At 39.4% G+C, this 26,996-nt stretch overlaps 1 protein-coding gene across 14 annotated transcripts in view; it reads left to right on the top strand.

Moving 5' to 3' along the window:
- Positions 1 to 26,996, top strand: part of CELF2 (CUGBP Elav-like family member 2) — a 496,995-nt gene that overhangs the window by 346,653 nt on the left and 123,346 nt on the right. For 13 of the 14 annotated variants that reach the window (XM_068168663.1, XM_068168606.1, XM_068168641.1 and 10 more), the window contains one exon: positions 10,597 to 10,793. In XM_068168663.1, the coding sequence (XP_068024764.1) occupies positions 10,616 to 10,793 (178 nt within the window). In that variant the 5' untranslated portion in view covers positions 10,597 to 10,615. Of the gene's footprint in view, positions 1 to 10,345; positions 10,431 to 10,596; positions 10,794 to 26,996 lie in introns of those variants that run through there. The other variant, XM_068168657.1, reaches the window with a different exon arrangement.

Below are 26,996 nucleotides of genomic sequence, written 5' to 3'. Positions count from 1 at the left end.
ATTCACTGAAATACAGCATGATAGTCTGTGTTTTCACCTGTGCTGCAGAAATCAGCTTTGTCATCTTTTTGACCTCCAGTTCACTTGAAGTTTTCCATGTGCAGAAAGCAAAAAGTTGGCTAAATCCTTCAGAGATGAGGACAGCTTCTGCGTCCTTCCTATGGGCTTGCTTGGCCTGAGAGCAGGTCAAGAGCAGACCTGGCTGTAGTCTGACATACCCACAGTTGTCACCCCAGCAGTATCATATTAAACTGATGGTGTACCAAGATGCGGTGGATTGGCCACCCTAATCTGAGCACGTAGGATAGCCGAGAGCTCTCGTAGTGTACGCCGTGTTTGTGTATATGCTATTAGTGTTTCCACTGAGGTCTGCATCTTTTCAACAGCTCACTGCAGCTGTATTTGCGCATTATAAAATAGCGTGCTTTAAAGTGCCTTGTGAAGCAGATCCTTCCAGCCTCACATTGTGAGGAGACAAGAGTCACACCATGTAAAAGTGTGTCTGCGCGTGTCAGCAAAGCATTTTTTCAGCATGATAGCTGAGTGCAAAAATTTCGAGAGGAATCAGGCAATTAAATTTCAAACCCACATCTCTTCTGTTTGTTAGGAATTCATCGTTTCACACAGATGCAACATTGTGTGTCTCCTATCTTCTCATATCTATATACACAATTTCATTTTAATTTTTTTAATATTGTCTTTTCCTGTTGTTGGGATTTTTTTTCCTTTCTTTCCTGGACAGGTTATACATATGCTAATAGAAATATGCCTATTATTTGAAGCATAGTTCTGCTTGTCAATGAAGCTTCATTAACACCGTTATCACTGCCTGACATTTATCTTATAATTTTCCAGAGTTGACTGTTACATCTCCATGGAAACACAAATTGCAATTGAAACAAGTGAGATAATAAAGGCATCCATAGAGGATTGACAGTATGCAAGCCCACAGTGTTTGCAGGCTAGATTTGTTTATAGTTCCTTAGATAAATCCATTGCAGTGGAGATTTTTATTACCTGTCTCCTATCTTTCTATGACTGCTGCTTATTGCAGGGTTTAGAACATGTTTGGGGTTTGGTTTTTTATTTATTTTGCTTTTTAATTAGAGCAATAAATTATATTGGACTCAGCAAGGAATGCATCGAAGATGTAAATCCTAGAGTGACTTTTCTGTGATGAGATATGAAATTTTAATATATAATTTTGGCGCTGTGTAGACTGAGGCATTCTTAGATTGGTTTGGGGGTTTTTTGAAGCAGCCAAAACTGGTGATCATGGACCCTTTTTATTTGCTGACTCAATATGCAAGAAAGATTCCCCTCCCACCCTTTCCTCTGTACCTAAGGACTTTCTAAGTTCGTGACTCTAAATCAATTTAGATGGTGCCTCAAAGCATAGAGTCATGAAACTGGAGTGGGTCCAGAGTGAATTAATCTGAAATTAATTTGATTTTGAAAGGCTCCATCTGGCTGTGTTTGGAAAAGGCATTTAGACAGATATATAAACAAATGATCATCTGTATTCTATATGCCAGATGTGGTGGGAAAAAAAAGAAGAAATTATTAAAAAAAAAAATAAAAATCCGCTGAGGGGGATTTTGCTGTAGCGATGCTCAACTTGTTAAAATTGCAATTGCATCACACTTTGGACAATAATCTTGTTTTATATTCAGATTTGTAAAAGGAGGGAGTACAGAGGAGCTTGATATAATGTTTTAAGGAAGAAAATTGAGTGTCAAAGCTTGCTTTAAATGTTTGAGATCTCACATAATTCAGTGCAGCTAACTGAAATTAACTGTGCCCTTAATATGAGCAATGCTGTGATCTTCCACTCCCTTTTTATGGAAGCTATTTAGGTAAAGCAGCCATGTCAAACACAAGATGTTGACCTCCCTCTCTTTAGACATATGCTTTTTGGACCCTGTGAAAATAGCTCCCTGCACTTCCTGGAGCTGGTCCAAGTGTGTGTGTGCACACGTGGGTGCCAGTCTTAAAATGCATCAGGCTGTAAATTACTTCTTGCAATAACTGGCTGACTTTAGCACACAGAAATGGCTGTGTTTAAAACAAATGTTTGGAGGACACCTTTCCATGTTCTCCATCCCCACAATGCCAGCTCCAGGACACAGATTGCCGTGAACTATGGAAGGCCTAGCAAACCTCATAAGAACTAGCAGATAACTTCCAGCCTGGACATGATAGAATAGTCATGTCATTATTTATCAAGTGTGAAAAAAAATAATAATAAAGCTTTCATTAATGCCTTAGAAGGATTTATGGGGGAGAGCAAAGAAGAAGGGAATTGAGTAACAATTTTCTAAATTTGGAGCAGCATTTGGAATGTGGAGAGAGAGAGAGAGAGAGAGAAACTGACGTTGTTGACAAGAAAACAGATGGTCCTGTGTGTCCTGAATTTTAAAAGCCTGGTACTATTATAATTTGGTTGTTGACATGTCACAAATATATATGCATTTGGGTATAATCAAATCCTTATTTTTTTCCTTTTCTTTTTTTTTTTTTATTTTTTAATAATACCGATAAATGTTTCCTGCCACGCAGAAAGAAGTGCGCTTCATTGCAAATATGTGTAATCAGCAAAGCAAGGCATTAATAATCCACACCATTAATACTGAGCAGTCAGCTCCTTCAAATTCAACTTCACGGGAAGAACTATATCAATTGGTGCTCCCAAACTCTAGTAATGTTGTGCAAGTGCGTAAGTGCACTCTCATGTTACAGTCCCATCATGCAGAGAGAACACCTTTTGCAGTTTGAGTACCTTTTAGATGCAGCACACATATGTGCAGAAGGATAACCCCTGTCTCAAAGAGACTACAACAAAAGACAAAGTTGGTGAGGAGCACAAGAAGCACAGCTATGACCATCATAGTCGTAGTGATCTGTCAGGATTCTGTTGCTACCATAAAAGATTCGTTTAGAGACAGGTTATAAATTAGAAGCCTTTTTTTTAATGCTAAGCTCTCTGGGTCAAAACCAGACGTGCAGATGCCAACAGAAAACAGATACTTAAAATTCATTACTTTGGTATTCATTGGACATGTCTTAAGTCTTTTCTTCTGCTGTTTAGAGTTAGAAAGGTAACTACCTTACATCTGATGAAGATGGATCCCATCTCATCTGAACATTTAAGAACAAAATCTGCCAGAAAGGAAAAAATTGCTTATTGGGTGGTTGCCTAAGCAGAGCTTCATGTTACAGAAAGTTATTTCTTGGTGGCCTCCACCTAGCATTCAAGTGATTAGTTCCTAAAGACCACAGAAGAGTCTGGAAGAACAAGGCTGCAGGTTAATACAGAGGCTGTTAATTTAAATCTCCAAGCACGCACTTTAGTAATTTTTACCATGTATCCCTATACATTTATGATCCTTATCCATACTTAAAAAGGGCAAATAAACTTGACATTAAGAGATGAGTTGGGGTGTGTTTGGCTTTCTTCAGCTGTTAAAGGACAGAGGTCTCTCACTGGCTGTTGAGCTTCTACTAATTTCACTTTAGTAAAATCTGTAGGCCAGTGCAAGAAAATCCTTAAACATACTGAAAATAGACCATTATGGATTTTATCAGCATATACAAAAGGATACTATTCACCTCAGACCTGTACAGATGGTGTGTTTAATTGTTTACTTCCACTATTGAATGAACTAACAATCATATTTAATTGGTTTCCAAACTAGAATACTTAAACCAAACCTCTTCATCTCCCTGTTTGCCTTCAGTTCTGCACTTTTTCATCCTCTTGTGTACACAGATTTTAGCTTGTATGAGTTACTCCACTTGTGTCTGTGTACAGCACATACACATCATTAAGCATGTTCTAAAGTATAATGTGCTTGATTAAAAATAGGTCAATACACCAGCAGTAACAGTTGAGACAGCACTGAGATGTATTGGACATTTATTTTTTTGTTAAAAGATGTATTTGAATGTCACGTTGAAAGTGTGAGGTAACTGATGTGCAAAATTTTTGCAAAGTTACTGTTGCTTGACTCTACAGTCATAGAAACATTACCAAAAGTAAGATAATAACTTAATTTTGTAGTCTTAAACATGCATGCAAGAGAGATCCAGGGTTTAGATTAAAACCCCAGGTGGTTTGTAACAGGGGTGGTGCAGCAACACAGAGGCTGAGCACCTGAAGAGCCACCAGCCTCTAGAGGTGAATGTCTAGCCATGAGGCTACATCGACACAGACTCCTCCCTCACTAGCTTTGGTGAGAAGAACTTTAAGGGCTAATTTTACAAGCTGAAAGGGTAATTGCATTTTAGCTCAGTTCTTGTTATGATTTTCTTTTGTGTCCTTGATTTCTTCCTATGGTACTAATGAAGAATTTCCATCTATACCTCTAAAAACTAGGTGTTTTTATCTGAAGTAGGCTCAGCTGTCTTCTTTTCTTCAGTATCTGTTTGGTCACTAGTTTTCCCCATTCATGTGTCTATTGGTATCATGCAGTCTGACCTACCTTCTTGAAAGGCAGCTTTTCTCTGCTGCTTCTTCATTCAAATTTGTTCTCCATCAAAATATTTTTCACAAAATCATAGAATGACAAGGTTTGAAGAGACCTCTGGAGATCATCTAGTAGGAAAAGGTTTGGGTTTTTTCCCCCCAGATTTTCAAATAATGTGTCCTCTGTGACAGGATGCTGCCTTCTTACTTTCCTTAAAATTTGCATTTAAGGTATTAAAGTGATCATAGGTACTAAATCTGGAATTAGTCAGAAAAGAAGTATCCTTTATGGAAATAATGGTTTGCATGATCTAATATACAGAGAGTTACCAAAGCTGGGCTGCTGCTAATCACTGATTCCAGCAGAAAAATTACCGTGAGTTTTAAATTACCACAGCAGTAATAAGGACTCCATTGTCTCAAGAATCATTATGCTTTTATAGGTAATTTCTGCCAACGTGGAGGCAACGCAAGAAAAAAAATCTTTGCATTTACCATTCAGTGCTTACACGAGCACTTGAGTATTATTAGCTACTGAGAAGAATAAAATCTGAACCTTGGATGTCAGGTATTAAAAGCCATCAGAATTGTTCCTGTAGTTCATGTGCGTGTGTGAGTGCAAGTGCGGTTGCTCTCTGCTGGATGGCTGAAGAATTGCTCAGCTCTTTGTTAACGGCACTAAGATGGAGTAAGGGAGGATGTTTTGTAAGCTCAGAGTTTCAGTATCTCTCCTGCAATTGCAGTTGGCCTTCAAGTGTAGCAGAATAGCAGTTTTGCAAGTCTTATAGCTCCTCAGTTTTCAGCCCTGCTGATGGGTGCAGAGAAGCCTGGAAAAAATTATTTTGTGGATTTTTCTGCATGCATAGGACCAAACATCTGTCAATATGCTACTTTATTCATTGGGGATAATTGCAGGTTCATTTAGCAATTGCTGTTATGGTTGTGTGTTACTTAATTATTAATATTAGTACAATTAAAAGTTGTGCAAAAAGCTGTACAAGGCACTACAGCAAGAGCAGTTATGTGTTTTGAAATATCACCTTTCCTTTGAGCTGCTTCTGAACAACTCTGCCATGAAATTGCTGACAGGCAAAAAATAGAGTAGGATAGGATAAGATAGGATAGAATAGAATTAACCAGGTTGGAAAAGACCTTCAAGATCATCAAGACCCGCCCATCATCCAACACTTGCAGACTTGACCGTTTATGGCTTAAAAATATGGAACAGCTTCTTTTAGTGGCTTGGTTTGGGGTTTTGGTGTTTGGTTTTTTTTTTGGGTGGGTTGGTTGGTTTGTTTGCCAGAGGTTCTAGCCTTTATTTTGCTGGCCAAACTCCAATTTAGGTAATTATGATCTGTGCCTATAAATCGCAACCCCCTGCAGTTTTCAATTGAGTATGGTATTGTTCTGCCCTTCCTGGCTGGAATTGTTGTGCTCCATGTCATTAAACAGCTGCCATCTGTCACCTTACGATGAAGTCTTTCCTTTCTAAACAATGAGTTTATAAAGCCCTTTTGGGCCCTTCCAGATAGAATTTGCTCATAAACCAGCAGTTATGATCTTTCAAGTACTGTAAGGTGATGCTTGTTTGTCTCTCGACAGCAGTTGGAGTCCTTCTAATGGGTGTTGTCCCTTTCGTCAGCTTGTGTGATACCCTGGCAGTGAGTCCCCAGCTTGGATGTAAATATTTATTACTGCAAAACCCAGATGCCTCTAAATGCCTCTGCACTGGGATGGATTTAGTAGTCTTTATACTTGGAACCTGTTTGTTACCATGTTCTTCTTGTTATGTTGGCTCTTATAGGGAGCTCAATGTTCTCCTACAGATGTGTTATACCATAGAACATGGAAAAGGCAAATCTCCGTTGAAATGGTAAAAGCACTAAAATAAAGTGAAAGCTGAGGTATGAATTAACTAAAACAGAATGGTGAGAATGGCTCTGGGAAGAGTTAAAAACATATTTTTAAAAGTGGATCTCCTGTAAACCCATTTGGTCTCCATTAAGAGCTGATTTTCAGTACCTGGCTTGACACCTAGTTCATTAATGGAAATGAATGTGGATTAACAGTGATGAATTTAAGAGAGTCCCTTTCAATCCAGACTTTGTTTCTGAAGTCTTTGTTCAGTGCTCAGTTTGGTTTTAGCAGTCTTGTTGTAATTATAGCTATGAATGGGAGAAACAGGGAAGATATCTAGTAGGTTTTTCTGGTGTTCCTGCTTAAGCAGCAGTGATATTAAAACAATCTCTAGCTCCTCAAAGAGTGGCCCTGTCAACTTGCTGAAATGATGGAATGGTAGTTAGGTTATTAGAAGGAAAATTGGCACAAATTGAGAGAAAGGATGCTCTGGCAGCAACCACAAGCAGCCAGCAACTCAGTAGCTTAATCTCTGCCCTCAGGCTGCTCTCTACGATACAGATGACACCTTGTCAGTGAAGACGATGTGCTGGGTCAGCTCTGAGTCCAGTAGGCTAAATTGGCCACGGAGGGAAGGATTGATGCAGTGTAGAGACAGAAAGCCACATAATCTAACTTTTTAATTTATTTTTTTTTTTATTTATGTCATCATTTGGGTACTGACAGTAAGTGTTAAGGGATACCATTCTCATTAGTGTCCCCTAGACACAGCTATTTCTGTATGCTCCTGGTTTCAAGAAGTAGTCTTTAGCTTTTACAAACTTTCCTCTCAGAAAGTTTCACACGTGGTTTCTTTTTTGCCTGGTTATTTCTTTGGTACAGCAGAAGGTAAAGTTGGGGGAAGGAAGGAGCCATGTCCTCTGAGAGCCCTCGTGTTGGCAAAGAGAAGTAACAAATTAAAAGCCCTGCAGCTGTTGGTAACCACGAGGTCTCAGTGCAGAGCTGTAATGTCCCTTGCGTGAAGATGAAGGTTGGGAAAACATAAGGGAATTAATCTTTAGCAGAGATTATTTGCAAGGCATCAAGAGTATCTGGCTGGATTTTGTAATTGACTCAACAAACTGTGACAACTGAACTGTCAGGCAGGTGTGCTGTGTGGTTGTGTACTTCAATGGAACCTTCAAGCATACTGCAGGTATTAGATTCATAGAATCTAAAAACCCGGGGGGTTCCCATTGTTATCTTCCTACTGTTTTATTCCTTTGTTCAGTTTGTCTGCACAGACTGTAGTCTGATGACTATGGCTGAAGCTGGGTGAGGATGCTACTGCAAGTGCCATTGGTGCAATAGTGCTCATATGTTCCTCAAAACTCTGACAGTGAGAGTGAGATCTTATCCCATGGTGCTAGAGAGCCTTAGCTTGCACTGGCATTGAAGGAAATGCAGATTACAAGAGGAGGCCAGCCAGTACCCCCTCTTCAGACTGAAATTGCCTATCAACCCCCAAAATATCAGCAGCTCAGTGAAACCTCTACCTTGTGGCAGGAAAGCATTATAAAGAAAAGTGTAAATTACACTCAGGTTTTGTTCCTAAATCTGCAGGAATTAGTGGATTGGCAGAGCAATCAGTGGATGGTGGAATGTAGTCTGAAGATGTTTTAATGACCTACCCCAATTAATTCTGGCAATGATTCATAAAACCTGTCCCCTAGAGCTTTGCATTAGTGTTGCAGTAGCCTGTTCCTGGAGTCGGAGCCTTTAGCCATCTTTTTCTGAGAAAGTATTTCAGGAATATTATCAACATAATTCAACTTCAGTTCCAACAAATAAAGAAAGGGCTTAAGCATTTTGTGAAATAAGAGATCTTGGCCTATGCCTAAGCCTTTAGCTCAAATCAGGAACTTGATGCTAATGAGGTCATTAACCTGAGAAAATAGGTACAAGTGTTTGGTTTTGTGGTTTCCTTAAAATTGGCTTGTTAGCCATGGAAATTGTTGTGCTCTTGGTGCTAAAGGAGGTTTGGGTAAAGGAAAAAGCAAACAAATAACCTCATTATTCTTTATTAAATATGGCATTTGCTGTAATTTTGAGCTGAAGGAAGAATCATTTACAGATTTCTTAAAGAAGGGATCCAACAGAGAATAGGTGAATGGTGTAATTTAAAAATTAACTCAATTCGTTTTTAATGTAAATAATGTAGAGAATAAGCGAAGCAAAAAGTAAAGTCAGTTTCTGAAATAAAATACTTGTCTGAGTCCAGGGCAAAGCTGGGAGCTGCACAGCTAATCTTTTACCTTTTTCTTCTCTTTGCAGATCCAAAACCATGTGTAAGTTAGTTATTTTAAACTGAGTCAGTGAAGGGTTTTCTGGGTTGTTTTTAGATGTTTGGGGATCAGTTCCTTGCTTTGGCTTAAGTGTTACATATATATAGAAAATGCAGTTTCTAAGGCCTGGAGAAATTGTTATTTTTCTAGGTGTGCTTGTGACCTGTAGAACAGCTTCAAAATGAAGAGGATTATTTGTGCAAGAAAGGGTATTTGTGAATGAAACATGATACAAAAAGACCAAATCTTTCAGTCTCTTAATCCGGCAAGACTCCCAGAATCAACATGAATTTTGTCTAATAAATGAGTGTGATAAAACCTGTTGTCTGCTGATCTGTGTTGAAGAGACTTCACAAAGAGTGATCATACGTCTCATTGTTTATTTAAAATGTGCCTTTCATATAATTTTCTCCTTCCTACTGTAATCAGGGAAAGTGCTAAAGTTAATATGGACATATTAATGTGTTCAGGTGAATTATGCTTTCAAAGAGATGAAGGACGTGAAACCAAATTATTTGTCTTTGCACAGGTTATAGCTGTGAGACAGGGGAATTACACAGGGTTGTATTTTTTTCACATGCAAAATACGGTTTTTGTCTGGTTGTGCATGTTTTGAGTTCTTCCAAGTCCTCCTGTGGGCATTCTCTCCTGAACAATCATCAAATAGAGAAACTGTAATTAAAGCCAAGCTTTTTTGAGACTGGCAGGTAGCTCTGAAATACCTGAGTTCTACAAAGATCGACTTTCAACATTACTGAACGCAAACCATTTTCCCTGTTTCCACTGTAGAAAGATAGGGACAATGCTCTAAAAGTCACATCTCATTACTGTTTTATCTTGGAACTGAAGTATCCATAAATTATCACCACTTATGGAGTCTCTAGCCAAGTAATCAGTTGAAATTTTTGTCCTTAATTATCAATAAGACTGTGAGGCAGGGGGTTTGGGGGGTTGTGTTTGTGGTTTGTTTCGTTTTTGGTTTTTTACTCAATATTTAAAATTACCTGTTTTCCTAATGATTACAACATTTCCTAAACTAGAATATATCATTTGTCTCACAGAACAGGTTATTTTTTTTAATAAGGTCTTTTCCCCTGGGTTTTTTGAGCTTAGATGTGCGTCTGGAGATCAGATAGGTAACAATTTACAGCCTGTGAAAAATTCCAAAAATTTGATGTCTTTTTGCAAGCATTAAATAAAACTTTTTTAAAGCCACGTTTTTGCAACAAAAATGGCAGTTTTGCCACTGCTTTCTCTTTCAAAATTCTGTGTTGTTTTGTTGGTTGGTTGGTTTTGTTGTTTGGGTTTTTTGTTTTAATGCCAGGGTGCAATAAGCAATGTGCTTTAAACTGGAGCTTCTCTGGACTGCTGTTCCTTTTTAAAGAGCATAGGCAGCTAATCGGCAGCAAACAGCCACATAGCTGGAGTGTTTTCCATTCTAGGCAATATCATACTAATTTGATGCACACATGGATGCTTCACACAATCTGCAAATTCATCGCTGGTATCTTGCATTAGTCATCTGACAGATTGCCAAGTGTTTCATATTCCTTTCATGTGACTTTATTGCAAAACACACTCACACACGCACTGCCTTATTTCTGCCAGTTTAGTAAGAATTCACTGCAGTTCTGTTTACAACAGCCATGGAGAGAAAGCTGCACTTATTTGCAACTATCCTCTGCTTTAAAATGCAAAAGTCCTGTTTTGAGTTGGGCTGCTCTTTTCTTATATAATGACATTAAGCAGCAGCCTGCAGAGAAAACCAGACTCAATGAAAAAATGTAATTGCACTTTTTTTTGTTTCATAATACTTATGCTATTAATTAAATAGTGATTCCCCCCTCCACCCCCTTTCTGCGAATTGACATCATCTTCATCTAGTGCACATGAAAACTGCATAGTCTCCTGACTTGCCTTCTCTTTTTAATCTCCTTTTCCACTTTCTAGTAACGGCACAGCTAACAAGATGAATGGAGCTTTGGATCATTCAGACCAACCAGACCCAGATGCCATTAAGATGTTTGTTGGACAAATTCCCCGTTCGTGGTCAGAAAAAGAGTTAAAAGAACTTTTTGAGCCTTATGGAGCTGTCTACCAGATTAATGTTCTCCGAGACAGAAGCCAGAACCCTCCCCAAAGTAAAGGTACAGTAGTTATACTCTCTTTCCTTTCAGCTTGTTTGGTTGTTTCTTTTTCTGATGCTCTTGCCTGCATTCAGGATTGCTAAAGATGTTTGCATCTAGGCTGTCTCTTTTGAAGCATGCTGTGTTGAGCTATGCAGCAGTCCCTGAAAGGAAAGGAAAGGACTGCTGAATACCTATCGATTACTGTCTTCCTCCTCTTCTTAAACTGCAGTTTAAATGTCTGTTATCCGAAAACATGTGTTCCAACTGTGCAAAAATAACAAAAGATTGCCGTTCTTGTTTAAATTATTATTGCCAAGAAACATGGAAACCTTGAGCGGTCACTTTCCCAGGATTAATTCATGAAAAGTACAGCTTTCTACTACCTTTTGTTTTGTCACTTTGCACCCCAGGTGGGAATAATTTTAAGTATACAAAAGAGGAAAATTGATAGCAGTGGGCTCTTGCTACATCATTGCTCCAGAGACAATAAAAATTAAAAGGTAGAGTCAAAGATAGAGTCACCCTGCCCTTTTTCCAAAATCTGATTTCTTTTCTGCAGTCATGTTATAGAATTGATTTTTTTTTTTTTTTTTTGCCTTTTTTGAAAAGAAAGGATTGGTTTTCCCTCATACATTTTTCCTATATGCATGTAAAGTATTTGTCCTTAACTGTATTGCTTTTTCACTGTGCATCTATGCATATTTAGGCATGTGAGAATTCTGTGTGTTATACCTATTAACACATGCTTACACATAGACTGGAAATGAAGATTTTGTTTCACAGAACACATTTTTCTTCCTCAGTAGCTGTATACTTTCATTGACTCTTCAGGTTTGGTAGATGAAAATGTTGCTAGCATTATAAATAATTAGTGCAGCTCAGAGGCATAACTAGATATGCATGTGTGCCTGGCTGTACAGTTACTATATAGGTAGTCATTCTTACTGCACTCCTGCCACTGCTTCTAAGAACCTTTAAAGCACACATGCTATGGAGAATACCATAAAGTTATTTTATGGGCTAGGAGCTAACTAACAGTGCAAAACAGCACTCACTTGAGATTTCCAGTTCAGTGAGAGGTGACTGCTGTCATGTGAGGCATGCAACACAGCTTTGGTGCTCCTGTGCTTAGGTTCAAATCACTGGTAAGGCTCAGCATGTCCTCCTTGCCCTGGGTGTAGGACAGAGGATCCTCTCAGGAGGCCTCTTATTTGCTTCTGTGATTTAAGCAATTTTGTGCTTTGAGTGATAATAGTTCATTTTGGGTTGCTTGTATATATCACTTCTGGTTAAAAGGCTAGGTGCATTGGTGTCATACCAGAATCAAGAAGGGGATTCATCTCATCGTACTTTGCTGCTAATCAAGCCCCCATACTCTTTTCCTTGAGTAGCAGAAGGTATTTTTGGTTGAAGTGTTTCAATGTGGTTCTGCTTCCAGCTACCTTCTTTCACCAGTATTGTTGTATTGTGGCATGTAGCCCCCTGCCATGTTAGAACAGAGCCCTCACCAAGTTTCTTTTTCTTGTAATGCTGGATAGAAGACAGCATTAAGAGGTCAAGCAACTGGATTTTCTGCAGTCCAGGCTGCTATGGATGAGCAAACTCCTACTTAGTTTAAACCACTAAAATGCTGAACTTTGAGTCTCGTCCATTTAGAAAGAGCTGATCCCCTGGCCACAGAAATGCCTTCCCACTAAGCAGTAAATGAAGTGAGAATGATACTGTGGTTAGACAGAAGAAAGCCATTGATTCCCATTTCTGTAGTGTTTTCCATTATACTGTACCTGTCTGTCAGGCTGCTGGAAGGCATGAGACTTAAGCACAGGTCGTGAAAATCTTTGTTGACTAATTATGAACCCTTGTAGTCCCCATATCCACTGTTCTTTTGAAAGGTGGTTGGTATTTGCATGGTGGTGGTGTTTTTATTGTTTTGTTTTTTTTTTTTTTTTTACTTGGGCTCTTTTCAGACATGCAGAGATGATACCTTTATGTCACTTCAGGTATTATATGTTTTAATGAATAAGTGAAATCAATCCTCAAGAGAGACAGAATAACCTTCAGGCTTGTATTTCCCTGAAATAGCAGTAAACTCGTCTGATGGTCAACTTTTCCCTTGGAAGCTTTGGAGAAGAATATCTCCATGATAGCTCTACCCTTCCTTCTGGCTAGTCTGCCAGCAAGATTGCTAGACATAGAAACCTCTTGAGGGTCTTGTGGATATCTTTGGTTAGTGTGACTTGCCACACTACAACAGCTAAGAATGGTCTTTATTTCCTTAATATGTGTGAGAGTCAACAATGTTAGAAGCAGACAAACAAACAAATTGCCCTGAAAAATCTCATAGTCTTGTGATCAGAGCGCATGAGAAATACTTGTGCTATCTAATTGGCATTTAATAATGAAGCCGAGTTTGACTTTTTGTTTAGAGGTGTGCTCTCGCTCTCTCTGTCTAAGCACCCACATGAAACAACCATTTTTATTTTATTTCAGCTGGATAGATTGGTAGAGCCAGATATTTTCCTGTCTGATGTCTTCTCTGTATCCCATCTAGTTTTGCCGAACAATGTACCCAGGGGACCTTGTGGTCAGGTGACACTGGAAAAAGTCCAGTTTTCGTTTCATTGCATGATTGTGGCTGTGTGCCCTGATGAACGTTCGCGAGCTGATATCACCCAGAAATTTTCTTTTAATATTCTGCAAGTCATAAATTGTAATGACAAACATCAGGTTAGTGTTACTAAACCACATGGGATGGTGGTAATTTGGTTTTGTTCTTTGAAGACAGGCATTTGGATTTTCAAAAGACTTCTCTCTTACCAGACAGAGGTTGTATATTTCTGTTAGCTTGGCCAAAGGGGCTTCTCCAGTTTGGACAGAATTTTTCTCTGATGAGCTGTTTATGAAGCTGCAATTTGAGTGTCTCCTGATTCTGTCAGAAATAACCATAGGCTTCTTCTTTCTCTCCTGCTGTCAATAAGAATGTCTTTCATACCCTCCAACGACAGGCAGCCTAGTTCATGTCTGTCCTCCTTTTTGTACTGCTTGCCAGCTCTGCGAAGCTGAAGCTGGAGGAAGAGAAGGAAGAAGGCAGGAAGAAAGCCAAGTTTTACTAACTTTGGAAAGCTAGAGGAGAGCCATCTTACTTCCGCAGATATATTGCTACTAGATATATATATATATATATATATATATTTTACTTCTCCAGGTATTACTGCTAGTACAAATGTTGGAACTTGGATTTATAAATTTGGAATTATGGGAATGGCTGTGTTTCAGTGGGCGAAGGTTGGAATAGTCTCTGTTGGTAGGCAACTCCTCATGGTTTACAGAGTTTGCAGTTCTCTAGTTCTTTTTGGATGTGTGAAAGAGCTCAGCAAAGTAATTTGACTTTGTGTTTATCCTCTGCTATTGTGTAAGGCTTTTTCCTCTTTCTGAAACAAGAGCAGTTCTGATAAGGAAAACTAAATTTAAAAAAATAAAATAGTATAAAAATAAAAAAAAAGGCATAAAGGAAATCCTGTACCACTAAAATAAATGGCACTTACAGCTTCAAGGGGCTGAGGGGATTCAAAGTCTAGGGAGAACAGTCCACTCGGCTCACAATCCAGCCTGCTCCTATTCTACAACTTATTCTGGGTGAAGAGATGACTTTTTCCAGAGCAGTTGTTAAAGAGGGCTACTGTAATGCCTCACATACAGTGAGCTTTATGATAAGACAGCATACACTGCCACCAAGAATCTCTCTTCTTTCCCACTCTTCTCCTAACATGGAAAGATTTCCTTGGTTGCTTTTGTTTTGGAGTCTGAGTGCTGAAGCAAGTAAATGGCACAGGGCTACTTTTGCTTTTTGAAATGCAGCAGAAGTGTCTTGGGCCAGATCTAGAATGTTCTTTTCGTACCTTGCCTCTGTTTTAATACCTGTTAATTCTCATAGGGATCAAGGATTCCACCAGCGTTGTGAACCTTATCTGCTTCTTCTACCGTCAGAATCACACTGCGGAAAGCAGGAGAGAGGCACCTGGTTTAACAACTAACTCCATGTTCCCTTGTAGCCTTTCACAGACCCTTTATCAGATTAGAGGGAGGCTGCTGAGTGAACAAGGATGTGCTGTAGTTAAAGGCCAGTGTTTATTATTATCCTATTTAACATGGTAATTTAAGTCTGCCAGGAACAAGCAGAGGAATCTGATAATGAGGCATTCATCTGCTGCAATACAGGAGTGACTGGATGGGCAAGGCATATAGGAGACAAAAGTTATGAGACTTGTGTGGGGACCATTTTGGCCACAGTTTAGCCCTTCAGAAAAGCAAGAGGGATGTTCCTTCAGAAGGTCCCTGCTGTGGGTGCCAATTTCCTCTGTGGCCAGAGGAGGAAATGGAACTTGGACAGTCCCACACAGGAGCAGAGCTGTGGTACTCTGATTGTCACACAAACCCATCCTGACTCCTCTAATCACCAGCAAACACCAACTGCTCCTTGCCTGCTCTTGCATCACTCCTAAGCTGATTGCAGTTTCAATACATTGTGGTTTGCAAAGCTATCTTAGATGTTCTTTAAAAACTTCCTTCAGCCAGTGCCCCAGAAGTCAGGGTTTCTGTATATATTTTTACTTATTTTGCATTTTGAATGCCCTCCCAAGTCCACATGCATGTTTAGCTTTTTGAATTGCATTATGACCACATGTTCTGTTGAAACTGCAGGACTTGGAACCACAGTCATTATACATGTGTGTTTTAGGCTATGTTGTAGTGGTCATGACTGAGAGATCTTCTGTTACAATCACAAACTAGAAATCTTTCATGCACTGAATGAAAAAGTGCCTTGCATAATTTTTCTTTTTAGCAGGTTCTTTGTGCACTGTATAAAGTTTCCCACCACAAAGGCTGGCAGAAGTCAAATGTTGCCGTGAGGTACAAGTGCAATGAAGAGGGAGAGCAAATGATGAAGTTGAGTCTTTGTTAACTTTCCCTTGCTGACTTTAGGATGTTTAAACCTTAAAGAACTTTAATTCTGTCATTTTTATGTGGATTATAAGTAGCATTATAAAATATATTATAGATGTGACCTTATTTTTATAAAAGGCAATTCTTATTCAACAAATCTGCTGGAGTTTTTCAAGAGGTTTCTCTTGACAGTGGACAGGTGTGAAATTGTGTATATAATCAAGTTGGATTTCCCAGGGGCATTTCACGTGGTTTCACACAGGAGACTAATACATACTGTTGCTGGTGAAGCAGAGAAGGGCCCATTTTCAGATGGAGAAAGGAGCTAGGTAGATGATCGAGGGCAGATTAGAATGGGGAAAGGTTAGGGACCGGGGGAAGAGAGGAGATGATGATTGGAGAGCAACAGCAACTGTTATTGGAGATCAATATTTTTCACTCTCTATGTAAATGGCTTTGACAGAATGAACCACCAACTTGTTATCCAACTTTTTGGATCATGCAGAAGGGACTGAACAGGGGTGAAGCCACCTGATCACTTGGAGAAAACAATCCAATACATTCAGCTGGGTAAAAGGAACCATGAGCAAGAGGACTAAATCTGAGTTTTGAGTGAACACATATGTTGAATGAGTAGGTTTTTCAAATATTTCAGAGCAGGAGAGAATTTGAGGTGTGTGCATATCATAAAAAGACTGGTATGATGTTTTATGTCCATGCCATCAAAAGGCACAGATAATGTGGAGCTATATAAATGGAAGCATTGAATCTAGCTTTCAAGGAAATACTGTACCACTTAAAGAAGGATTTTTATTATATTTTTTTTTATCATGTTTAAACTACAGTTACCAATATTTAGTACCATTCTATAGAAAAGGGCAAAGGTTCAGAGAAGAGCAGCATGATTTTGTATGAAGTCAGGAAGGGTTAAGCCATGGTAAAAGGTCTAAGAAGGTTCACTTGTAAAGGGCTTCCAGCATTGACTTACAAGAAAGCTAAAAGGGGAAAAGCTGAGGAAGAATACAGGACTGTACCTTGGTTTGGAATGAAAAAGTTGTAACAGGATACAATTGAAGTTTCTGCAGCATGTTGAAGTACATACCGAAGGCAGGAATAGATAAACTCTTTCAATTAATATTAAACCCAGGGACTGCACAGCATAGGCTTTAAGATTGAGAAACAGCAGGCCAACGGAAAAAAAAATGCCACTTCTTAAGTCAAACTTTCTTCTTCCACTTGAAGAGCAGAGAATAGTTTTCCAGAAGTAGCTATAAGAAAGGTTCCTGAAGAAACTTTTCTCTTTCTTCCTTCCTTTTTTTTTTTTTTTTTAAATAATGTGTCAGGATGTGACATGACTGCTTTCCATGTCCCAGTACAGTTTCACCCTGTAAACAGGACAAGGTGCCAAGGCTATTGGCGGGGGGCGGGGAGGGGAGACGGGACAGGACAGCAGCTGATAGTGACTCATCTATGTCCAGCATGAAGAGGGTCTGAGATTTCTGGTGACCCCTGATATTTTTGGGTTGCTTTGAAAAGAGGGAGCAGATGAGGATAATGTCCCATTGCATACTTGAATGCAAACCTGTTGCCCACATAAATCAGTCTCACTGTATATTCCCATTATTAACCATGACAAGAAAGTCAGGCTCTTGAATACCAAAAAGGCATCACAGCAAACCCAGCCAGATGATGCAGAAATAGTGGAAAGTATTTGTGAAGATACTATAACAGGAGTAGGGGTCTGTGATTGCAAAACAGGAAGAGTGGAGGATGCTGGAGTGATTGGGTTGTGGGTTTTGGTTTTAGTATTTTAAAAAGGAGATGATGTAAAACCTTCCTTACCCTCATTTCTGAAGTTCCTATATACAGCATGTGAATGACTGGAGTTGTAGCAGAATTAAGCTGTCTTTTTAGGCATCATTTCACTCCGTGTTTTAACAGTATTTTTCACTGTGGGGGCTACATCTAGAAGTGAAGATTCTAGGTGTTGCTGCAAGAAATTAATAAAAAAAATATATTTCTGAGGGATTAAAGTAGATCACTTTGGGGCTCATTGGCTGCAGTTTTGTAGCAGCTTAACTATGATTTACTACTGTATATGAGTTTTAAAATTAAGCTAAGACTGTGTAAGCAACATTACTAATTACATCTATGCTGAAGGAGTGAATAAACTTTAACTGCATGAATTGATTCAGTTAAACTGATAGAAAAACCATATGCAGTCTAGTCATTAGGAGAGTAGGACTTCATATTCCAGTTGTGGTTTTCTTAATTGATCTCTAATGGTCGTGTCTGATAAAGGCTTGGGGAAAAGGCAAGTTACATAAAGGGATTTTTGAACTTCAGTTCAGGCATGAAATAAACCCGAGTGCTTTCCAGGTGTTTTCAACCACTCTAAGAATACGGGTGCAAATATGGGGTCAGTATTCCAGACTGTTCAGGAAAAGCCAAGAAAACAAAAAAAGATGTCTGTGTTTGGTTTTGTGGTGGTTTGTGTTTGGTGGTGGTTGTTGTTTGTTTTGGGGTTTTGTTGTTTTTTTTTCTTTCTAATTATATTTAAAACTAATTGGAGGCTAATGATTGAGAATTGGGGAGCTTAAACAATAGTGGGGTTTTGTCATGACAATGGAGTAAAAGACTATTCTGCACACTTTTTAAAAAAGGCAGGCAATTCATTCCTACAATACTGACTTCTTGAGCGCACTGTCCAGCAGCTGCCTATCAAGAGGAGTGTGGCCAGCAGGCCAAGAGAGGTGATTCTTCACTTTTAATTGGCTCTTGTGAGACCCCACCTCAAATACTGCATCCAGTTCTAGTGTCCTCATAATAAGTAGAACACAGAGCAAGTCAAGAGGAGGGCCACAAAGATGATCCAAGGACTGGAACACCTCTGCTGTAAGGATAGCCTGAGGGAGCTGGGCTTGTTCAACCTAGGGAAGGTAAGACTCTGGGGGGACCTTATACTGCCTTCCAATACCTGAAGGGATCCTACAAGAAGGCTGGAAGAGGACTTTTCATTAGGATGTCTAGAGGCTGGACAAGGGGGAATGGTTTTAAGCTGAGAGAGAGTAGGTTTAGACTGGATCTTGGGAAGAAGTTCTTCAGTACAAGGGTGGTGAGACTCTGCAATAGGCTGCCCAGGGAGATTGCGAATGCCTCCTCCCTGGACATGTTTGAAGCCATGCTGGATGAGGCCTTGAGCAGCATAGTCTAGTTGAAAGGTGTTCCTGCCCATGGTGGGGAGGTTGGAGTAGATGATCTCTAAGGTCCCTTCCAAGCTAAGCCATTATATGGTTCTATGAAAAAATCCCAAATGTTTTTGAAGTATAAATGGGCAATGTGTTTTCCTAATGCCATCAATTACATCAACAAAACCAACATAGGCAGGCAGTAAAAACAGCCTGAACTTTCAATAAAATGGAAAAGAGCAGCTAATCAAATTGCATTGTTGAATCTGAATAATGTGCTAAACCTCCGTCTCTCAAATCTGTAATTTTAAAGGCAAAAATTGTAATGCATGAAAAAAATCTCAGTCCAGTCATGCACGCACTTGCACACAGCAATTAATCAATGGATATAATACTCAGACATAAAATCACATGCATGTTTAAGTATTTTCAAGATTGGTGTGCCTACATTTAAAATATATACCTCTGTAATAGTGCCAGATACTGTCAGTTTGAGATTTATGGTATCCAATTTCTTCAGTTGCATATTAAAGCCCACATCAATGAGTTTCAATCTTTTTATGATGTTGTTGTGGCACTGAAATACTTTCCTCTTCCAATTTTCTATTAAATGAATAAATATACAATATTTATCTGCTTGCCACGTAAAAAATGATGTGTGTTTTTCTTAAAGAACAATGACTTAAGAAAAAAAAACCAAAACCCTTCTCTTATTATATAGTGTTTCTAATTCTATTCAGTTCCAGTGTTTGAATCATTTGCTCATAACATAGGAGGAGGTTTTCCAAAGGATTTGAGAACCTGTCTGAAATCTTCACACGCTTTGGCATGGAGCTCAAAGGAGGAAAGCATTTGACAACTGAGCAATGTCAAAAATGAAGTGTAATTGGGAAGTAGCCTTATGAGCACATACTTCAGCTGCACTGTAGCTTCCAAGTCTTTCATTTCCACGGCAAGCGCAGCATTTTATTGCTTTCATCTTCTGCTCCTGTCACCCCAATAAAATCACGAGTGAGTGCACGTGCACACATATGCACAAATAAATAAAAGCTTGAAATTAAAACCTACAAGTTTTGCTTGTAAATAAAGGTAGTAGAACATGAGAGACACATAAATGTTACAGTGATGGGTCCCAATGAAAACCAAAAGACCATGTAAAATGTTTTAGCATAAATATGCCAGCAGTTTTGCTGTTTCTTAACGTGAAATTTAAACCCCAGGAGAGCTTTGAAAGGATGTTTGTTGTTCTATAATTTTGAAATATGTTAAGAAATGGATAGATGTGTAGCATTTGCAGTGTAAATTAATTACTAGTTCATTCCTTCCATCTTCCCCGCACCAGACCTTGTCACTGTTTTTTTTTCTTCTGGTGGAGTAGAGTAGCTAGAAGACAGTATTGTCCATACTTTGGGTCTGGTAGAACCCACAACCTGCTCAGTGTCAGACTTCTGTGATACAAGCCAGGGGCAAGTGTTGATCTGTTAGAGAGTAGAAGGGCTCTGCAGACCTTGACAGGCTGGACAGATGGGCAGAATCCAATGGCATGAGATTTAACACATCCAAGCGCCGGGTTCTACACGCTGGCCACAAAACCCCCAGGTAGTGCTACAGGCTGGGGTCAGAGTGGCTGGAGCGTGGCCAGGCAGAGACATACCTGCAGGTACTGGTTGACAGTAGGCTGAACATGAGCCGGCAGTGTGCCCAGGCAGCCAAGAGGGCCAATGGCATCCTGGCCTGTATCAGGAACAGTGTGGCCAGCAGGAGCAGGGAAGTCATTGTGCCCCTGTACTCAGCACTGCTCAGGCCACTCCTTGAGTCCTGTGTCCAGTTCTGGGCCCCTCGGTTTAGGAAAGATGTCAAGTTGCTGGAACGTGTCCAGAGAAGGGCAACAAAGTTGGTGAGAGGTTTGGAGCACAAGCTCTATGGGAGCTGGGGAGCCCAGAGGAGCTGGGGTTGCTTAGCCTGGAGAAGAGGAGGCTCAGGGGAGACCTTATTGCTCTCTTCAACTACCTGAAGGGAGGTTGTAAGCAGGCAGGGGCTGGTCTCTTTTCCCAGGCAACCAGCACCAGAACAAGAGGACACAGTCTCAAGCTGCACCAGGGGAGGTTTAGATTGGATGTTAGGAAGAAATTCTTCATAGAGTGATTTGCCATTGGAATGGGCTGCCCGGGGAGGTGGTGGAGTCGCCATCATTGGGGGTGTTTAGGAAGAGACCTGATAGGGTGTTTGGTACCATGGTTTAGTTGATTAGAAGGTGTTGGGTGATGGGTTGGACACGATGATCTATTCTATTCTATTCTATAGATGCCGAAAAGAATGTGCTGTGCCAGTTGTGGTATTACTTCTTTTTAAGACATTAGTTCCATTGGGCACTGTAACCATCAGCATATTAGAGAAGAATATAGTGGCTTCTGAGCCTGGTGTGAGCTTGGCTCAAACCAGTGAGCTATGGGTGGAACGCTGCATATGCAGTAGAAGTCTTCTGGTGCCTCTACCTCTAGAAAGAAGGCATTTATATTTGCTTATAAAAAACACTCTGAAACAAGGCAGTGAATAAATTAAATGTAAATGTTTTCAGTGGATTTTTTCAGGTTTTCACTGAACCTAATTACTGTCTAATCTATGCCCATGAGTATGCAGTTTTAAGTGGGACGTTAGACTTTCACTCTGCAGATTAAACTCAGTGGTGCATGAATTCATTATTATTTGTGGAAGAAAAAAACTTCAATGTCTGCTACCTTGTGGTTTTAATTTAAAATAACTACTACATATGAGTCATGCATTCTTCTTAGAAGAATAAGGCAAGCTGTAAAGAGGTGGAAGATGTTTTTTAATACACCACATCTATTATTTGCCTAACTGAATTGGGAAAGTTTATGCTTCAAACAATAATTAAACTGTCCTAGTAGCTCAAGATGTCATGCTTTCAACTGCAGTTTTAGGGAGCTTTACCACAATAGGCCATAGATTAATACAAATGAAACTTTTCAGGTGCAAGGATGAATGTGGCACTGTAAGGAGCAGCATTGCTGCTTCAGCCATAGATCTCCAAATGTTTTGCAAAGGGAGACAAATATCATCACTCATTTTTTACCAGATGGAAGAAGTGAGATACAGATGTCTGGGGGCACTTTTCCTAAAATTTTCAAGTGACTTTGAGCAGGCAGAGAATAATGTCCTGTCTGTGCTGTTGTTGTGTTGCCTAAATCAAATCTGCTCCTTTCTTTCACAGTGCTTGAATCCCTCAGCAAGCTGACACAAAGATTTTATGTTAACACTGCCCAGGTGAGATCTGGATTAGTTTGTTCACGTATTAATTGGATCTGATGAGGACTGCAGTTAGAAAAGGAGTGTAGAGCTGACAAATAGACATCAGCTCCCACTCTTCGTATGTCTCTCCTAATTAAAAGAATGAGTATTAAACAACAGACTTCCTTTATTATTTGCAGATCATGGGATATCAAAATCATTGTAGATTTAAAATGGACTATATTAACCCGAGTAATTCCACCGGGGCTTCAGTTTCTATAGTGAAAAGTATTGTGTTGTCTCTGGCTCAATTAGATTTTTCTCAGTGTCAATTTTAATTCACTTCACTGGAGCGTGGGGGAACTCTCTGTGGAAGGGAAAATGTTATTTCTGAATGAGAGCCTCCTGTAGCCCACATTTTATTTAAGAGTTTTAAAATGCTTCACAGTCCCACATTCTCCCTTGAATGTCTGCTAATGTGTGCTGTAAGGGCTGAACAAAATCACTTGATGTTTCTTAATGTGACAGGCATCTGAGTTTTGAGCAGGAGGGGGGAAATGGGAAGAGAAAGATCTTTGATTTCCTCATTTGTTTAGTAGTTCCAGAAAGAAAAGTAAAATAATACCTTTTCAAGCCTTGATGGCTAAATAGACATTATGTCAAAAATTTCTCACCCTTGCAAGCATTCACCTAGCCACATGTACCGAGAAGTGAAAACTAAGAAGCTGGGTTTCCTTTTGCAGTGGTGGGTCCTAGGCAGAGGTTGACTCGCCTGAAAAATTGTTTTTTCCCCTTTAGGTTTGACATTCTCACCTGCCATGGCCCTCAGCACTTTCAGGTGGATTGGTTGGTTACACTCTGTCTGAGCAGTTCAAAATGGACTGTTTCTTCCCAGTTTTTAAAGGCAAAAAAATGGAGCAGGTCTTTGAGTGCTTGTAATTGTATGAAAGAGAAGACAAGAAAAAGAGCCTCCAATGGAGATATAGAGGAAAGTTTACTACAGGCAAGGACCTAAAATGTCCACTGTGTACAGGCAAGGCTTTCCAAAATGCTTGTTTCCATCATACTCGGCAGGTTTCTTGTCCTGTCTCTACACCGGTGTCAATCTCATTAAACTCTCAAGACATTGGATCTGTGAGTAGTTGTGGATACTAAAATTTTACTTTAGGTTTGATTTGGGGGGGGGGGGGGGGGGGGGTTGGGTAATTTCTTTTGACTGACACCTCCCCATTTCCAGTTTGGTAAATGATTTAGTCTGCTCTCCAGTATATCACTAGGTTACCCATAGGAAAGTGCCTGAGATTTACACCAAAAACAGACAATGGGGTCAGTAGATTTGAACCTCTTCTGACAACACAGTGTGATGCTGCAGTGCCCCATAGCTGTTAATAATGTCAGTTTATATATGAAAGGTAGGTATGAAATTATCTCCATACAGCACTCCTTTATGTTTTTCAGAAGAATTGAGCAAAACACTTAAAATTGTGGTTTCTGAGTGCACTATCTCCCATCCTTTATGTTTCCAACAATGTTAGCTTTTCTGTCCGGTCCTGATCTGTTAGCATGAAATGCCTTTCTGTGATTTGTTCTGTGCTTTGTTCTGTGCTAGCTCTCACTTGGGTATGTATTGAGTTAAAAGGTGCTGTGTGAAAGTAAGGAATTATTATTATAATTATTATTATCATCCTTATTTAGATGCTGCAGTTTAAGTAGCTACAAAAAAAAAAAAAAGACTCACAACTAAAGGTCAGCGTAGCTTGTAGGTTTACACATGCACAGCACAAGTAACCTTCAGAAATTTCCTCACGACAAGATAAGTGCAGCAATTATATTTAAATGAGCACTGGAGAAAATTTCACTGTAAACTACATTAGCTGGGGAGTGTATGCTGTAGGAGGATTTAATTAAATTAATGTTACTTACTATCAAATGCTCCATCTAGTGTATTGCCAGGTCTCCTTATTACTAAGAATAATATTTGGCTTCTAAAGACCCTTGTTCAACTAAGCACACAGTCCTGATGACTTTGGCAAATTGTTAAAGTTAAACCCTGTTCTTCAGTGCTTTGCTGACAGGGATAGGCTTGAAGCTGGGAACAGGTTGTTGGCCTGTGTACACAATGCATAATGACTTAAAGAAAGCTGTTTATAGAGATTGCTCTTACAGATGGTTCTTCAAGTGTCTAATGAATGTGTGTTTTTGGCACAAGTGTCCTTCCCAGTTGGAGTGTACCTATAATGGATGCACCAGCAGTCTGGGTGTACAAGAGGAGGGGTGTTGAGGTGATCTGCTCTAGGGCTTCAGAGCCCTATGCTAATAAGAGCAGTAACCAATGTTGATGGCAGAGGGATTTCACTGAATGGTCCTAGTGGTATTTTCAGTGCTGTTATCAATGCAGGATTCTCACACTCTCACTATACAGAAATACCACAATAAGATCCAGGAAGGTATTTTGTGTTACTTCCTACATAAAAGGAGAAATGCAAATAAGCTGCTTTAACATATTCACATTATCTAAATAGAAAAGTCAGACGCATGGAAACACAGTGATATAGCCAGAGACATGCTTAAAGCCAGTGATAAAGATACCCAGTTCTCTACATTGCTCTTATGTTTTAACCATTCAGCAGAAAGTGTGATATATTGGATGTTTTTACAGAATATGTTTGAATGTCAAAAATACCGTTGAAGTATACATCTCCTTTATGTTTGCTATTATTGTATTTTTCTTTCATATGTATTCTTTAGAAAGTGAATACATGAAATGTAGCAAAAAAAAAAAAATCTTTTATTCTCCTTTCAGCAACAAAAATGAAATGAAAAAAAAAATGGCATTTTGAACCCCTCTCTTATGGAAATTGGGAAACAGTGGAATAGTTTCTACAGCAACTTTCTTTATTGTTGGCCAAATCAAATGGCAAAAGTTTTTATTCACCTACGCATCTTACATTTTAATGATCCACATATCACTCCTGAACTTCACCCACCCGTGTTTATGCATGCAGCTGACATTCTGGTACAATCAGTAAGGCACATGCCATTCAAAGGAGTTACAATCTGCTCTTTGTTTTTGTGGTTTGGGTTTTTTTGGGGGAAAAAGAAAGAGTAATTGCCCACGTCAACTGATGTTCATTACACAGAATTGTTTAGCTCTCTTAAAAAATCATTGATCTGCTTTTCTCCCGTGAAAATATTCAAGGTCTCAGTTCACAAAAGAGAAATCAGCATGTAAAGCATCAGACTAGCAATCTGTGCTGCAAGAAGCAGGAGTGCAATGTTCTGTACAGCAAATGTCAGAAGTGCTTGCTATATTAAAATGAAAAAAAGGACAAATATTTAGTAAGGATAAGAAACCATATTACTGTTGCAGTCAGATGTGATTTTGAGGAACCATCTGTTTAAAAGCATGGCATTTTTTTCATACATTTGTATGTAGTATTTATGACTGAATATTCCTTAGATAGCATCTGGCACAAACTGTTCCTTCTCCCTAGGTTTCATGGCTTTGTTTTGTATTTAAGGAGGATATTACAAAAGGCAATTTGATGTCTCTTTCCCATTTGTATGGTCATGGTTTTAACTTTTGAATTACTCCCTTGAAATAGGAGAAAGAGCGTGGGGGAAATCTTTTGGGATAGTTTTATAGGGAATATACAGCATTTAGATTTCATGGAGAGTGCCCATGGTACATTGTGTGTGCAGCAAGTCGGGAGTGCAGCCGCACTCCCTGTGGATTGGCGTCTGTGCACCACAGATAACAAAGGGACCCAAAATCTGAGGCTCCAGTCTCGTCCACATGCTCTTGTTTATCGTTTGCTGTTTGTATTGCAGATGCGCATAGCAGATTGTACAATATGCTGTACAAACAGATTGGTAAAATGATCTTTGTCCTGAAACACTGACAGCATAGATGAACAAGGAGGATTGAAAGCTGCACAGCCCAGATGCCAGAGTTTTGGACCCACGTCCTCAACAAAAAGGTCTTTGTGCATCTTTATTGAAGCAACAAGCTGTTCTTGCAGATCTTACTGTAATGGGCTGAAACTTTAAGTTAGATTTAAAAGAAAATTATCATTAGAGAGTGAGTAGGAGAAGGGAATGTGCCTACTTCTCCATGTGCCTACTTCTCCTTTTTTTTTTTATTTTTCCCCTTTTTTTAATTCTCATCTAACAATAGTTCTCCTGCACTTGAGAAATTCAGTGTGTAGAAGGAGCAGACTTTCAGAGCCTGGGTAGTTGTTCACATTGTTGGAGCAACGCCCCGAAAAAAAAAAATGCTGGGGTGCACAGGGCTGAGGTTTTGGTGACCTGACTGTGGGAGGCACTGCTCATGGAAACTCTGACACTCTGGAAATGACAACTTGCAGCAAACTTGGCTTGCTCTCACTGGGCTACTCAAACAGGAAAAATTCTAATACTTAATGTCTTTCCTGTCATCCAGGGCATGTAAAGAGATCATCCACTTATGCCCGATGTGGTTAAGAAAACCAAAAATTGCTCAACTTGCTTATTGAAATAGCTAATGTGCATTTCAAAGTGCCTAGATGTTAGTTTGTGGGAAAGGAGTGAACATTAAGATTAATATCAATGAATGGGGGGAACAGATTCCTCAGTGAATACAAATCATTTGCAGCTGGAAGAATAATGAAATAAGCCTGTTTATATGTTTTACTGAATCAATAAATTTACATGAAAAGGGAGGTACCTGGATTGATTCAAACAGCCCTTTCAGAAAAAACTTTGCTTAGGGACAAGAAATTATTTTGTCATTTTGAAACACTTCGGTTTCTCTTTCACATGAAAGTGCTCTCTCACTAAAATTGTTAAAGTAAACATTTTT

Source organism: Melanerpes formicivorus, unplaced genomic scaffold (assembly GCF_026170545.1).
Source record: "Melanerpes formicivorus ecotype bairdi unplaced genomic scaffold, bMelFor1.0.p_v2 SCAF_3, whole genome shotgun sequence".
Taxonomy (NCBI): domain Eukaryota; kingdom Metazoa; phylum Chordata; class Aves; order Piciformes; family Picidae; genus Melanerpes; species Melanerpes formicivorus.
Note: the sequence above shows the minus strand (reverse complement) of the source record. Positions and strands in the feature narration are given on the sequence as shown.